The sequence below is a fragment of the Macaca fascicularis genome, chromosome 16, assembly GCF_037993035.2.
Source record: "Macaca fascicularis isolate 582-1 chromosome 16, T2T-MFA8v1.1".
Lineage (NCBI taxonomy): Eukaryota > Metazoa > Chordata > Mammalia > Primates > Cercopithecidae > Macaca > Macaca fascicularis.
In genome coordinates, this window is record NC_088390.1 from 59,208,031 (window position 1) to 59,222,852 (window position 14,822).

At 45.2% G+C, this 14,822-nt stretch overlaps 1 protein-coding gene across 4 annotated transcripts in view; it reads right to left on the reverse strand.

Annotated features, from left to right (window-relative positions):
- Positions 1 to 14,110, reverse strand: part of NPEPPS (aminopeptidase puromycin sensitive) — a 103,303-nt gene extending 89,193 nt beyond the window's left edge. For all 4 annotated transcript variants that reach the window (XM_045374906.2, XM_005583506.4, XM_065531431.1 and 1 more), the window contains exons 1-2: positions 13,718 to 14,110; positions 322 to 406 (exon numbers count right to left, since the gene is read on the reverse strand). In XM_045374906.2, coding sequence (XP_045230841.1) covers positions 322 to 406; positions 13,718 to 13,978 — 346 coding nt within the window. In that variant the 5' untranslated portion in view covers positions 13,979 to 14,110. The remainder of the gene's footprint in view (positions 1 to 321; positions 407 to 13,717) is intronic.
- Positions 14,111 to 14,822: the final 712 nt, after the last annotated feature.

Here is a 14,822-nt window from a genome sequence, read left to right on the forward strand (position 1 = left end):
AGCCTCCCAAGTAGCCGGGACTACAGGCACACCCCACTATGCCTAGCTAATATTTCTGTTTGTTTGTCTGTTTGTTTTTGTTTTGTCATGTGGCCCAGGCTGGTCTCAAACTCATGGGCTCAAGGATTTGCTCGCCTCGGCCTCCCAAATTGCTGGGATTACAGGCATGAACCACTTCACCCAGCTGAATTTACCCATTTCTAAAGTAACTAACATTGAAATCTTAACCTGAAAATGTCTCTCTCTCTCACTTACACACACACACCCACCCCCCACATATGCACATGCAGACAGCAAATTAAAATGGAAAACAGCTCTTACCTTCATCTCCTTCTGGTGCATATGAAGCTGTAATAATATCAATATCAGCACAATTCATCACAATCTGATTAGTTGCCTGCCTCACCTAAGGGGAAAAGAAAAACCAACAGTGTCAGAAACAGCCTACATTAACAGTATACACAACTTGACCAGGTGTGTTGGTGCACACCTGTAATCCCAGCACTTTGGGAGGCCAAGCAAAGAGGATCGCGTGAGCCCAGGAGTTTGAGACCAGCCTGGACAACATGGCGAAACCCTGTCTCTACAAAAAATACAAAAATTGGCCAGGTGTTGTCATGTGTGCCTATAGTCCCAGCTACTCGGGAAGGTGAAGTGGGAGGACTGCTTGAGCCCAGGAGGTTGAGGCTGCAATAAGCTGTGATCGTGCAGCTGCACTCCATCCTGGGCAACTGAGCAAGACTCTGTGTCTCTCAAATAATAATAATAACGATAACAGTAACAGACTTGGACTAATATCAGAGTCAATTTTTTAAAATCCAGACTTTGCTAAAACCTAGACTGAGAATTTATGCATCAATGGTATAAATAAATGAAGTTTTAGTAATCCAAAACAACTCATATTTTCCAAATTATATTAAATAATGAATGTTTAAGTATTTCACATCACTTACATCTAACCAATGAGCCAAATAAAACAATGTTTTCTATTTAAACCTTGATTTTAAACTATTTAAGGGCTGGGCACAGTGGCTCATGCCTGTAATCCCAACACTTTGGGAGGCTGAGGCAGGAGTATTGCTTGAGGTCAAAAATTCAAGACCAGCTTGGGCAACATAGAGACAAAAAAATTTTTTTTAATTAGGTGGCTGTGATGGTACACACCTATAGTCCTAACTACTCGAGAGGCTGAGGGAGGAGGATCCCTTAAGCCCAGGAGGTCAAGCGAGGCTGCAGTGAGCTATGATTACACCACTGACCTCCAGCCTGAACAACAGAGACTCTGTCTCAAAAAATAAAAGTAGGTTGGGGGCTCACACCTGTAATCTTGGCACTTTGGGAGGCTGAGGCAGGCGGACCACTTGAAGTCAGGAGTTTGAGATCAGCCTGGCCAATATGGTGAAACCCCATCTCTAATAAAAATTATCCGGGTTGGCTGGGCACAGTGGCTCACGCCTGTAATCCCAGCACTTCGGAAGGCCGAGGCAGGCGGATCGTGAGGTCAGGAGATCGAGACCATCCTGGCTAACACGGTGAAACCCCGTCTCTACTAAAAATACAAAAAATTTGCCATGCGTCATGGCGGGTGCCTGTAGCCCCAGCTACTCGGGAGGCTGAGGCAGGAGAATTGCTTGAACCCAGGAGGCAGAGGTTGCAGTGAGTCGAGATCGTGCCATTGCACTCCCACCTGAGTGACAGAGAAACACTCCGTCTAAAAAAAAAAAAAATTATCCGGGCCTGGTGGCACACAACTGTAATCCCAGCTACTCAGGATGCAGAGGCAGGAGAATCACTTGAACCCAGGAGTTGAGGTTGCAATGGACCGAGATCGCACCATTGCACTGCAGACTGGGCAACAGAGTGAGGCTACGTCTCAAAAAAAAAAAAAATACAAAAATTAGCCAGGCAAGGTGGCATAGGCCTGTAATTCCAGCTACTCAGGGAACTGAGGCACGACAATTGCTTAAACCCAGGAGGTGGAGATTGCAGTGGGCTGAAATCGTACCACTGCACTCCAGCCTGGATTACAGAGTGAGACTCTATCTCAAAAATAAATAAATAAATAAATAAACACTTTCAATTTCATAAAAATCTTAATTAGGAAACATTTCTTAAAACATATTGCAATAATTATATATTTTAATCTGCATTATCAAACTCACCATGAGGCCCTCTGTGAGGATAGAGGAAGAAGGCTGAGACCATAACTTTATGTTAAAACTTTATACGATAACCCTCACCACCGAGTGCAGTGCCTCACACCTGTAATCCTAGCACTTTTAGAGGGTCAGGCGGGCAGATCACTTGAGGCCAGGAGTTCAAGCCCAGCCTGGCTGACATAGTTAAGACCCCATCTCTACTAAAAATACAAAAATTAAGGCCGGGCATGGTGGCTCACACCTGTAATCCCAGCACTTTGGGAGGCCAAGGCGGGCGGATCATGAGATCAGGAGATCGAGACCATCCTGGCTAAAATGGTGAAACCCCGTCTCTAGTAAAAATACAAAAAATTAGCTGGGCATGGTGGCGGGCCCCTGTAGTACCAGTTACTCGGGAGGCTGAGGCAGGAGAATGGCGTGAACCCGGGAGGTGGAGCCTGCACTGAGCCGAGATAGCGCCACTGCACTCCAGCCTGGGCAACAGAGCGAGACTCAGTCTCAAAAAAAAAAACTTAGCCGAGCATGGTGGCACACGCTTGTACTCCCAGCTACTTGGGAGGTTAACACACTAGAATCACTTGAATCCAGGAGGCAGAAGTTGCAGTGAGTCGAGATCATGCCGCTGCACTCCAGCCTGGGCAACAGTGCGTGACTTTGTCTCAAAAACGAAACAAAACAAAACTTCATAAAATACTCTTTAATTTTTTTATTTAGATTTAAATGTAAATCTAAAATTGAATTGAAATTTTTTAAATTTAAAAATCTTTTAATTTTATTTTCCCAAAGAGACATTTCAGACGTAATACATACTAATGACCCACCACCCAAATTAAATCAACTTTTAAGATTTTGTCGCTGGGCATGGTGGCTCACGCCTGTAATCCCTGCACTTTGGGAGGCCGAGGCAGGTGGATCACAAGGTCAGGAGATCGAGACCATCCTGGCTAACACGGTGAAACCCCGTCTCTACTAAAAATACAAAAATTTAGCAGGGCATGGTGGCGGGCGCCTGTAGTCCCAGCTACTCAGGAGGCTGAGGCAGGAGAATGGCGTGAACCTGGGAGGCGGAGCTTGCAGTGAGCGGAGATCGTGCCACTGCACTCCAGCCTGGGCAACACAGCGAGACTCTGTCTCAAAAATAAATAAACAAACAAACAAACGAGCATCTTGGTCCATGTTTTCCTGTGCACACGTGAGAGAATTTTTCCAGGGAAAGAAACCAAATAGTGGACTTTCTGGATTGTTGGACATAAATCTTCAACTTTACCAAGAACTGCCAAACTATCCTCTAGACTGGTGTCAGTTGACATTCCCATGAGCAAAGAATAAAGAAATCCCACTTTCAGCATGTTCTGAAAAACTTTAATATTTTTGACAATCTAATGGGTATTAAATGATAGTCCTGGCCAGGCACAGTGGCTCACACCTGTAATTGAAGCACTTTGGGAGGCTAAGGCAGGTATATTACTTCAGGTCAGGAATTCACCACCACCCTGACCAACATGGTGAAACCCCGTCTCTACTTAAAAAAAAAAAAAAAAAAAAGGCCAGGCACGGTGGCTCACGCCTGTATTCCCAGCACTTTGGGAGGCCGAGGTTGGCGGATCACGAGGTCAGGAGATTGAGACCATCTTGGCTAACATGGTGAAACCCTGTCTCTACTAAAAATACAAAAAATCAGCCGGGTGTGGTGGTGGGCGCCTGTAGTCCCAGCTACTCAGGAGGCTAAGGTAGGAGAATGGCGTGAACCTGTGAGGCGGAGCTCGCAGTGAGCCGAGGTCGCGCCACTGTACTCCAGCCTGGGTGACAGAGCAAGACTCCGTCTCGGGGAAAAAAAAAAGAAATACAAAATTAGCCAGGCATGTGGCGCATGCCTGTAATCCCAGCTACTTAGAAGCCTGAAGCAGAAGAATCACTTGAACCCGGGCAGTGGAGGTTGCACTCAGCTGAGATTGAGCCATTGCACTCCAGCCTGGGAAACAAGAGCACAACTCTGTCTCAAAAATAAAAAAATAAAAAAATTTTTAATGACAGCCCATTGGTTTAATCAGAATTTCCCTGATTACTAATAACATTGGTTACTATGCATCTTTTCTCATAGACATATGTGTGTGTGTGTGTGTTTCATTAAGTTTTTCCACTGTGAATTGCTTAAAACTCTTGTGCATTTTTTGTTGTTGTTGTTTTTGAGATGGAGTCTCGCTCTCTCACTCAGGCTGGAGTGCAATGATGCTATCTTGGCTCACTGCAACCCCTGCCTCCTGGGTTCAAGCAATTCTCCTGCCTCAGCCTCCTGAGTAGCTGGGATTACAGGTGTATGCCACCATGCCCATCTAATTTTTGTATTTTCAGTCGAGATGGGGTTTCACCATGTTGGTCAGGCTGGTCTCGAACTCCTGACCTCGTGATCCACCTACCTCAGCCTCCCAAAGTGCTAAGATTACAGGCGTGAGCCACCGCGCCTGGCCACTTGTGCATTTTTCAATTTAGTCATAACCTTGCCTATATGCATTTATTTTGCTGTTTTAAATACAACTTCAAATTCATTTCCAGACATCTGAATGTTCTAAATCTAAAATAACAAAAACACAGATGCCCTAAATCACAAAGAAATGCCTCCAGAAGCAGGTAAGTACAGCAAGCCATGTGGAAGCTGTGCACAACCCCTTAAAAGGAGGAGATGGTAGCCATTTATTGCAGCCAATGAATTATTGCTATGGTGACTGGCAGGTTTAGTGCTGACAGATCTTCCAATTTTTTTTTTTTTTTTTTGAGACGGAGTTTCGCTCTTGTTGCCCAGGCTGGAGGGCAGTGGCGCGATCTCGGCTCACCGCAACCTCTGCCTCCCAGGTTCCAGCGATTCTCCTGCCTCAGCCTCCCCAGTAGCTGGGATTACAGGCATGTGCCACCATGCCCGGGTAATTTTTGTATTTTTAGTAGAGACGGGGTTTCTCCATGTTGGTCAGGCTGGTCTTAAACTCCCTACCTAAGGCGATCCGCCCCCCTCGGCCTCCCAAAGTGCTGGGATTACAGGCATGAGTCACCGCACACAGCCTGATCTTCCAATTTTTTAAGAAAAAACTATAAATTCAGATTTCATGTGCAATATCTCAATTTTTTATTAATGGTAACTAATTAAAGTTTTCAGAAACATTGTATAGACCAAACAAAATCTGTGTGCAGGTCAACAATGCTCTTAGACAACTGAACATACCACAAAACTAAGAACATCAGAGTAATATGATATCTGCATGAAAAATCTATATATGAGTAATCATTTTATTAACAACCAATATATATTTAAACATGATTAGCTGGCAACTAAAATTACCTGACCTAAATGAGAGAGAGTAAGTTACAAAGTCTACAACAAGCTATTCAAAATATCTAACACATAAAGTGAAAATATCTTGGCTCACAAAAAAAAAAAAAAAAATGCTTCTCATAAATCTTCGTGATTCAAAACAAAGATGTCACTTCATGAATGGCTTATCTTTAAAGTGGCAATATTCCTTCACACTGTTTATTTCACCAAAACATACCTAAACAATACTAAAACCTGTATGTCCAACTGGCCATTTTTAGCACTACAGTTGAACAAAAAAACAAAAAGAATTCTTGGCCTATTCAGAAGTTGACTTAAAAATTCCGCAACATAAGTTGCCGGGCATGGTGGCTCACGCCTGTAATCCCAGCACTTTGGGAGGCCGAGGCGGGCGGATCACGAGATCAGGGGTTCAAGACCAGCCTGGCCAACATGGTGAAACCCCATCTCTACTATAAATACAAAAATTAGCTGGGCGTGGTGGCGGGCACCTGTAATCCCAGCTACTCGGGAGGCTGAGGCAGGAGAATCGCTTGAACCCAGGAGGCAGAGGTTGCAGTGAGCCGAAATCGCGCCATTGCACTCCAGTCTGGGTGACAAAAGCAAGACTGTATCTTAAAAAAAAAAAAAAATCAGGCCGGGTGCAGTGGCTCAAGCCTGTAATCCCAGCACTTTAGGAGGCTGAGACGGGCGGATCACGAGGTCAGGAGATAGAGACCATCCTGGCTAACACGGTGAAACCCCGTCTTTACCAAAAAATACAAAAAACTAGCCGGGCGAGGCGGCAGGCACCTGTAGTCCCAGCTACTCGGGAGGCTGAGGCAGGAGAATGGCGTAAACCCAGGAGGGGGAGCTTGCAGTGAGCTGAGATCCAGCCACTGCAGTCCAGCCTGAGAGACAGAGCGAGACTCCGTCTCAAAAAAAAAAAAAAAAAGAAAAAAAAAAAAAATTTAGAAACACAAAAGAAATGAAGAACTTACTGGGGCATGCTCCAATGGGTAAAATGAATAAAAACCTTTCTGAGTTTGAAGCGTATGCCAGCAAAATAATAACCATGGTTTAGTCACTGGTCTTAATCATTATCTAGGCAACCAAACTTTCACCCATCAACATCTACAGTGAATTTCACAGTAGCCAAGCAGTTAATCCACCAATGTCAAGATACCTGTACAACATTATACATGCCAAATCACACTGCGCATTACTATTGCAACCATTTGAGAGAAAGTATTTGTGCATTTTGGAAAGGCACCATGCACAACATCCAATTACAAGTTCCAACTCCTCCTGTGTTTAAGGGAAACTCACCTGTTTACACTAATGAATTAAGCTGTTTCTTGAATTGCTACTAATTTTTTTTTTCCAGGATACTACCATTTCTGGAAGGGTGGGAGGGAGGAACCAAAGGAACAAAGGTACTTATCTTAAAAATAGAAATCCATTCAAATTTTAAAAATTGGTCAGTATCCTACCTCATATTAGAGATGCACTGATTTAAAAGTTGACCAATAATGGGATAATCTACGGAAAGTGTCTGTTTTAGCACTTAGTGCCTCATATGTAGTCATCACTTAACAGATGTTAAGACATACACATACACACACAGGTTAAACTGTACTCTCATATCATCTAACAGCACTCACCTAACAGTTTATAAAGCTTCTGATCAGAATGATACGAAGTTTAAAAACAATGTATTGTATTATATGGCACTTTGGATATCAGCATACGTGTACTACCCCAAGAAGGTAATTTCAAATATCTGTTTGGACATAAGTGTATGTGCTGACTACAATGCAGTATAACACTGCTCTTTGTGATGCTGCTCTTCCCAACAGTAGTGCTGACCTGATGATGTAGTACATGATTTCTCACCTTTGACACCTTCATGATAGTAAATATTAGCTGTGTGTTCCACTATCGAAAAAACAGGTAATAATTCAAAGAAATTTCAGCATTAAAATCTTCAGTTTCCAAGTTTAAAACAGAAGTAAAACAAGGTTGGCATATAAAAGTACATTGATAACAAGCTCATTTTCAATTTTTCTACTTGTTGTTATTAAAGAATACAATGTTAGTGTATCCTTGCTTTGTTTCAAACCCAGGGTTAAGTCTTGTTGGCCTCCTATATAGACTGTACTTCAACTGAGTCAAATACTAAGTAAGGGCTGTACCAAAGAGGCAGCTTGACACCTGGTAACAACTTTACAATGGAAGTTTCCTATGAGCTAGGGAGGCGAAATCGCAGATAACATTTTCCTGAATGAATCTTTACTACAGTCACTCAGGAACATATCTTACATTTACTACAGTAAGACTCAAGAGGGGTTTTTCCTGATTGCCAATGTCCTGAGATTTTAGTAAAAGAAAATCTCCAGTGTGACAATTCCAAATGCCAATCAGTCTGAAGCCTGAGTCACTTTTGCCTAATAAAACTGATTTCACCATTAAAATAGCAATAATTGTTGCCTTGGTGGAACAGTTTTATAATAGCTAAAGACAGTAAGAAGCAAATAATCAGTAAACTCAAGTTGAGCCAAGTTTTCCAACAAGAGACACTGAAAAGAGCCACTTGCAGAAGGTCAAAAATAATTGCCATTAATGTAAAAATGCAAAACGCACAGAATATTGGTATGTGATGTTTGTGGTTACTAACATGCAACTAGACTTTTAAACTATACATAGGAATGAAAATAAATAATTACGCACCTACCTGAAGACAGAAGTTACTTCTACGGGTGGGGTGGGAAGAGATGGAAATGGGCTTTACTGGTATCTGTGACATTTTATTCCCCCCCAAAAAAGCATGCAGTCTGATGAAAATGGGGCAAAATGTTAATATCTGTTTAATCTCATAGTGTGTGACTTTCTTGTATTTCTAAAATATTTCCTAATTTAAAATAAAATTTTAAAGAGATTACAAGTGACCAAATAAACCAAGAACCACATACTTGCATGGTGTTCAAAACGAAATCACTAAAATCTAGAGAACTAATCTCAGTTAACAACAAAAGCCATTAGAAGGCTCAGTTCTTTCCCACTGACTCACATACAGATTAGAGTAAGATTTACTTTACAATAAGAGCAGGCTCATTTATGTGGCAAAGTTCAGAGAAGCTTCACAGATAATTTACTACTCAAGACCACATTTACCCAGGTTGTATCAGAGTATCAGTTATATCTAGAACCAGGAAGTTTAAAAAAAAAAAAAAAAAAAAAAAAAAAGGCCTGGAGGAAAAGCCAAAATAGGTGATACAAAGTCCATACAATAAAACGCATATCCTTTACTCAGAAGAGAATCCAACAAACTCTCACATAGAGATTGATTTTTTAGCCCAAACAAGCTTGTTTATCTGGCTACTAAGGCTTCTTCAGATGAAGTTTAGTAAAATACGAGAGGGAAGAAATTGCACAATAGGCAGCAATAAGGCACAATAAGCAGCAAGAAGAATATGAGGGTAAGGAAAACAAAACAACTTTAAAGAACAGATATGGGCCGGGCGCGGTGGCTCAAGCCTGTAATCCCAGCACTTTGGGAGGCCGAGACGGGTGGATCACAAGGTCAGGAGATCGAGACCAGCCTGGCTAATACGGTGAAACCCCGTCTCTACTAAAAAATACAAAAAACTAGCCGGGTGAGGTGGCGGGCGCCTGTAGTCCCAGCTACTCGGGAGGCTGAGGCAGGAGAATGGCGTAGAGAGCTGAGATCCGGCCACTGCACTCCAGCCTGGGCGACAGAGCAAGACTCCGTCTCCAAAAAAAAAAAAAAAAAAAAGAACAGATATGGGCTGGCCGGGTAATACAGGTAATACAGACATGGGCTGGCCGGGTAATATAGGCTCAGGCCTGTAATACAAAAATTAGCTGGCCTTGGTGGTGCACACCTGTAATCCCAGCTACTCTGGAGGCTGAGGCAGGAGAAACGCTTGAGCCCGGGAGGCAGAGGCTGCAGTGAGCCGAGATCGCGCCATTGCACTCCAGCCTGGGCAACAAGAGCAAAACTCCGACTCAAAAAAAAAAAAAAAAAAAAAAAAAAAAGAAAAGAAGCTGGGCGCGGTGGCTCACGCCAGTAATCCCAGCACTTCGGGAGGCTGAAGCGGGTGGATCACCTGAGGTCAGGAGTTCAAGACCGGCCATGGAGAAACCCAGTCTCTACTAAAAATAGAAAAAATTAGCTGGGCGTGGTGGCGCATGCCTGTAATCCCAGCTACTTGAGAGGCTGAGGCAGGAGAATTGCTTGAACCTGGGAGGCGGAGGTTGCAGTGAGCCGAGATTGTGCCATTGAACTCCAGCCTGGGCAACAAAAGCAAAACTCCATCTCAAAAAAAAAAAAAAAAAAAAAAGAAAGAAAATATGCAGAATTTGGGCAAAAAATTTGTAATACAGGATTGACAATAACCATTTAGGTGCCAAATTTTTCACCTGCCAAACAAACTACTATATCAGCAACTCTTCACGTAGTGCCAATTTGGTTATCTCCAACATGAATATTTTGTCAGTAGAGGCCAGGGGTTGGCTAGGATATCCTGATTTCTGGCCTTGAATGATAAACTTAGTTTCTCTGGCACAGGTAAAATATTTCCATAAGAGAAAGCCCAGCTGGGCACGCCTGTAATCCCAACACTTTGGGAGGCCGAGGAAGACAGAATGAGGTCAGGAGATCAAGATCATCCTGGCCAATATGGTGAAACCCCGTTTCCAGTAAAAATACAAAAAAATTAGCCAGGCATGGCGGCGCGTGCCTGTAGTCCCAGCGACTCAGGAGGTTGAGGCAGGAGAACTGCTTGAACCCAGGAGGCAGAGGCTACAGTCAGCCAAGATCGCGCCACTGCACTCCAGCCTGGGCAACAGAGCAAGACTCCGTCTCAAAAAAAAAACAAACAAAAAAAAAAGAGAATGCCCAATTATTGTACCAACCACTACACACTCATAATCATTAATAGTAGTCACACACAGAAACTTGTAATTCATTTTAATTAATTATCCACAAAGGGAGAGGATCAAAATATGAAATATCTACAAAAGTCCACTGCTCTCAACTATCCAGTGTAAAGGGAGGGGACAGGGAATGAAATAAATTTTGGGCCTAGAGAAACTTCTGTATAATAACAAATTTTCAAAACCAGATAAATCACACTAATGTGAAAGACAACTAATTTTTCAACCACTGAACATCGACTAATTTCTTCACCTTCTCCAGCAGTCCACACCCCAGTCTAGGTTAAAAATCCACTAAGTTGGCTGGGCATGGTGGTTCATGCCTATAATCCCAGCCCTTTGGGAGGCCAAGGGAAGGGGATCACCTGAGGTCAGGAGTTCGAGACCAGCCTGGCCAACATGGCAAAACTCTGTCTCTACTAAAAATACAAAAATTAGCTGGGTGTGGTGGCACACACCTGCAGTCCCAGCTACCCGGGAGGCTGAGGTAGGAAGACTCGCTTGAACCTGGTGGGGGGGCAGGGTGGAGGCTGCAGTGAGTCAAGATCATATCACTCACTCCAGCCTGGGCGAAAGAGCTAAACTCCATCTCAAAAAAATAAAAATAAAAAATAAAATAAAATAAATCCACTAAGTTTCTAATATGTAACCTGTACAAATACTCTGGGTTTATCATAAAATTCTGTAACTAAAGCAACTAAGCAACTTGCATGTTTTGCATTACGTGATTCCAACTGTTACAAAACTGATCCAATATCAGTTATAAATATGTTTCCACAGATAAGAATTTTGTCAATATTTTTAAATTCCCACAAGATACCACCTAATGCCACAATTTAAATGTACTGCTCTAATTCATGGATTTCAAAAACTTTAATATATGCTTTTTACTTCTTACCAATGTTAATTCCTCTTTTACCCTTCCAAACATGTCAATTAGTACAATTTAAAAATCCAATCATCCTTTAATAAAACCTGTTGGAATTCACTATTGTGTCATCCTTGTGTTGCCATCTAGCCTGAAAAGAATTTCTGGAAAAAAAGTGTTTTAAAAAGTTCATGTTACTTTAAAAAATCCATTTATTTCCTTCCATCAAATTAACAAGCCCCTGTTAATATCTAGTATATCACCATATGCTCCCTCAATGGCACAAACCAGTCTTCCACAAAAGTAGAAGAGAGGTAAGGAGAAACATGTCACTGTTTCTTGTTCTATCCTGATACTTAAACCAAACTCAGTTCTTTAATAAGTAATCATTTAAAAAGCTGTACTTTTTTCTGGACTTTTCCCAAAATATGTTTGCCTCCGAAAATTATGAACCCATTTTGGCAACTAATAGGGTGAATAAACAAATGTTTTTTTAATGTTAGTCTTTTCACATAATGCAAACCCATTCATCACTAGGTTCTCTTTCCCAAAGGTTTGCCAAGTCACAAGACACACTACTGTTTACAATCCCTCCCATCTGCCCCTTGCCAATATATATCAAACACTCTAGTCACTTGGCTTAAACCATAGTTTCCCAAATAACCTTTTCAAATTCTAATTTAGACCCAAGATTCATTCATTCTGATTCATATTTTTAATGGAAAATTTTTAAATCACCTGATTTTCACTAAGTTCTGCCTTTTGATGCTGCCAAATCCTAGAGCCCTCTTGCTTTCACACCAGTGCCCCAAATGAGACAGCTATGTTATCTGTCACAGATAAGTATATAAATAACTGTACTTTTAAATTCTGTACTTTATATTTTTAGTCTGAATACCGTACCCTCTTGGCTTTCAAAGACAACTACCAACATTCAATTCATTCGAGTACCAGTCTTCATTTCCTTCATTTCATTGCTATATACACCATGTTCTTTAAGGTTGGAGCCTACTGATTTCCCCCCACCCCAGACTGCAGTAGGAAGAGAAATGAAACAAAATATATTTACTAACATTCTATTTACAGATAACTATCAAACAGTTCCCATTTTTATTACAGGCTTCCTATTACATAGTATCATAAATGCCTATTGTTCAGGATGTTTGTCGGGCATCTATACTGATGGTCTCCAAAATCAAACAGATAATGCTGCGGGAGGAGGGAGGGAAGTATGATTCACCAAAAACTGCAGTGAAGAGTAATGGAATATTTTCACCAGTGCTATGTTATAACTAATAGCTTCTTTCTTTCTTTCCTTTTTTTTCTTTTTTTCTTTTTTGAGACAGTCTCACTTTGTCGCCCAGGCTGGAGAGTGCAGTGGCGCGATCTCGACTCTACAACCTCTGCCTCCCAGGTTCAAGTGATTCTCCTGCCTCAGCCTCCCCGGAAGCTGAGATTACAGGGGCCCACCACCAAGCCCCGCTAATTTTTAGTAGAGACGGGGGTTTCACCATGTTGGTCAGGCTGGTCTCGAACTCCTGACCTATAGTGTGCCCGCCTCGGCCTCCCAAAGTGCTGGGATTACAGGCATGAGCCACCGCGCCCAGCCAGCTTCTTAGAGGAAGGTACTGCTAAGCAACCATCACGGTAGCAATAAATCCACCAGCTTCGAAGGCTGCAAAGCTAGGAAGATAGGAGGAAAAGCGGAGATGGGGTCCTCTCGCAGCTTCTCTAGAGGTTAGAAGAGAACAAAGTCACTGCTGCACTGTCACTTGAGGGAAAGGGGGAGGGGGCGGATCATCTTGGAAACCCAGCCCCTGGGCTGGAGCAGGCGGGGAGAAGTCAGCGAGGCTGCCTGGGATTAACATTCTCGTTCTCACCCTCTTCCCCTTCTAGAAGGTCCCCTCCTCGCTCCAGCGCGGCGGCCAGAGTCCCAGATGACCACCCCCTCCAATGTATCACTCAAGGGGTGTAGAGAGAAACCAAAGAAAGAACTGAGTCAGGTGGTTGAGGCAGAGCGGGGACTCCCATGACCTCTCCGTCCTCCCTCAACACCCTCCAGCCTCCCCCAGAACACTATCAAGCCCAGAAGGGTCCGGGGCGGGGGGAAAAGCCCAACACAGGTGTGCTCGTCAGGGAGGGGCGCAAGGGCCGGGCCGCGGGCTCCACAGAGCTCCCGCAGCGCGGCCCCAGCCCGAGCCCCAGCCCCAGCCCCAGCCCCAGTCTCAGCTCTGGCCCCAGCCCCTGCTCCGGCCCCAGCCCCAACCCCAACCGAGCAAGGCAGAGCACGCCGACCCCGGCGCCCCGCGGCCGCCCAGCCCCGACCCGAGGCCCGCCCGCCCTCCCGGCCGGGCCCTGAGTCCAGCCCGCGGGCGCGGCCTAACTGCTCGCCCCGCAGCTTGCCCCGGCGCCCGAGGGTCGCTGTACCTGGGCGGCGGCCTCCAGCTTGCCCTCGAAGGTGAAGTCCAGCAAGTCGGGCTTGAGGCAAAGGCTGTAGTTGATAGGGGAGACATCGGCAGGCAGCCGCTCGAAGGGCCTCTTCTCCGGCATCGCGGCGAGGCCCAGGCTGTGGAGGCGGCGGCGGCGGCGAGAGGAGCGGCTGAAGAGGAGAAGGAGGAGGGGAGGAGGCGGAGGGCCGAGGAAGAGCAGGCGGCGAGCGAGGGAGGGGGCGGCAGCTGCCAGCCACATCCACCGAGCGCGGGCGACCGCCGGAGGAGAGCGACCTGGGGAGCCTGGGGGGCTGGGGAGAGACCCAGCCAGAGCGCTAGGGGCTGGGTGGGAGGCGGTGCGGGCGGACTGGCGGGCGAGCTGCCTACGGGTAAGGGGGCGGAGGGGAGGGAAGGGGAGGAGGGCCCGCAAGGAGGGAGGGAGAGAGAGAGGGAGGGGGTGGCGGCGGCGGCTGCGTGCGCGGCCCCGCCGGCCGAGCGCGCCCCCGTGAAGGGCGCGCGCACGCCGGGGCAGAGGGCGGAGCGGCGAGGGCGAGGGCGCGGCCGGCGGGGCGGGCGGGCGCCGGGTGTCCGGCGCGAGCGCGGGGCGGGAGGCTGCTCCCGGTGCTGCACCTGTCGGCGCCGCTCAGGACTGGGGGCGGCCTTCCAACTGGAAGGAGCCGGGAAGGGCTTGATCAGAGGAAGGAAAGGCTTAAGGGGCCCCTGGGCTGCCTCGGGAAGTTGAAGCCTACGCAGTTGGTCAGTTCAGCCAGGGTCGCATGCATAAAATACCAGTTACAAGCAAAACCCCAAACTGGATTCTGCCTCCAGGTCAGCGAAAAGCCCTGACTTGAGGCTCTTTGTCCTCAATTCCTGTTAAGTAGCAAATTCAAAGGATGATTTGAAAATGTTTTGTCATAAAACCTTTAATAATCTAGGTTATATCAACCAATGAGATTTGGACTTTCGAGGGAGTGATTTCAAAAACTAGATTTTTGTTTCCATGATTTAATGTTTAAAATGGGATGTTTCGGCAGGGCGCGGTGGCTCACGCCTGTAATCCCAGCACTTTGGGAGGCCGAGGTGGGCGGATCACAAGGTCAGGA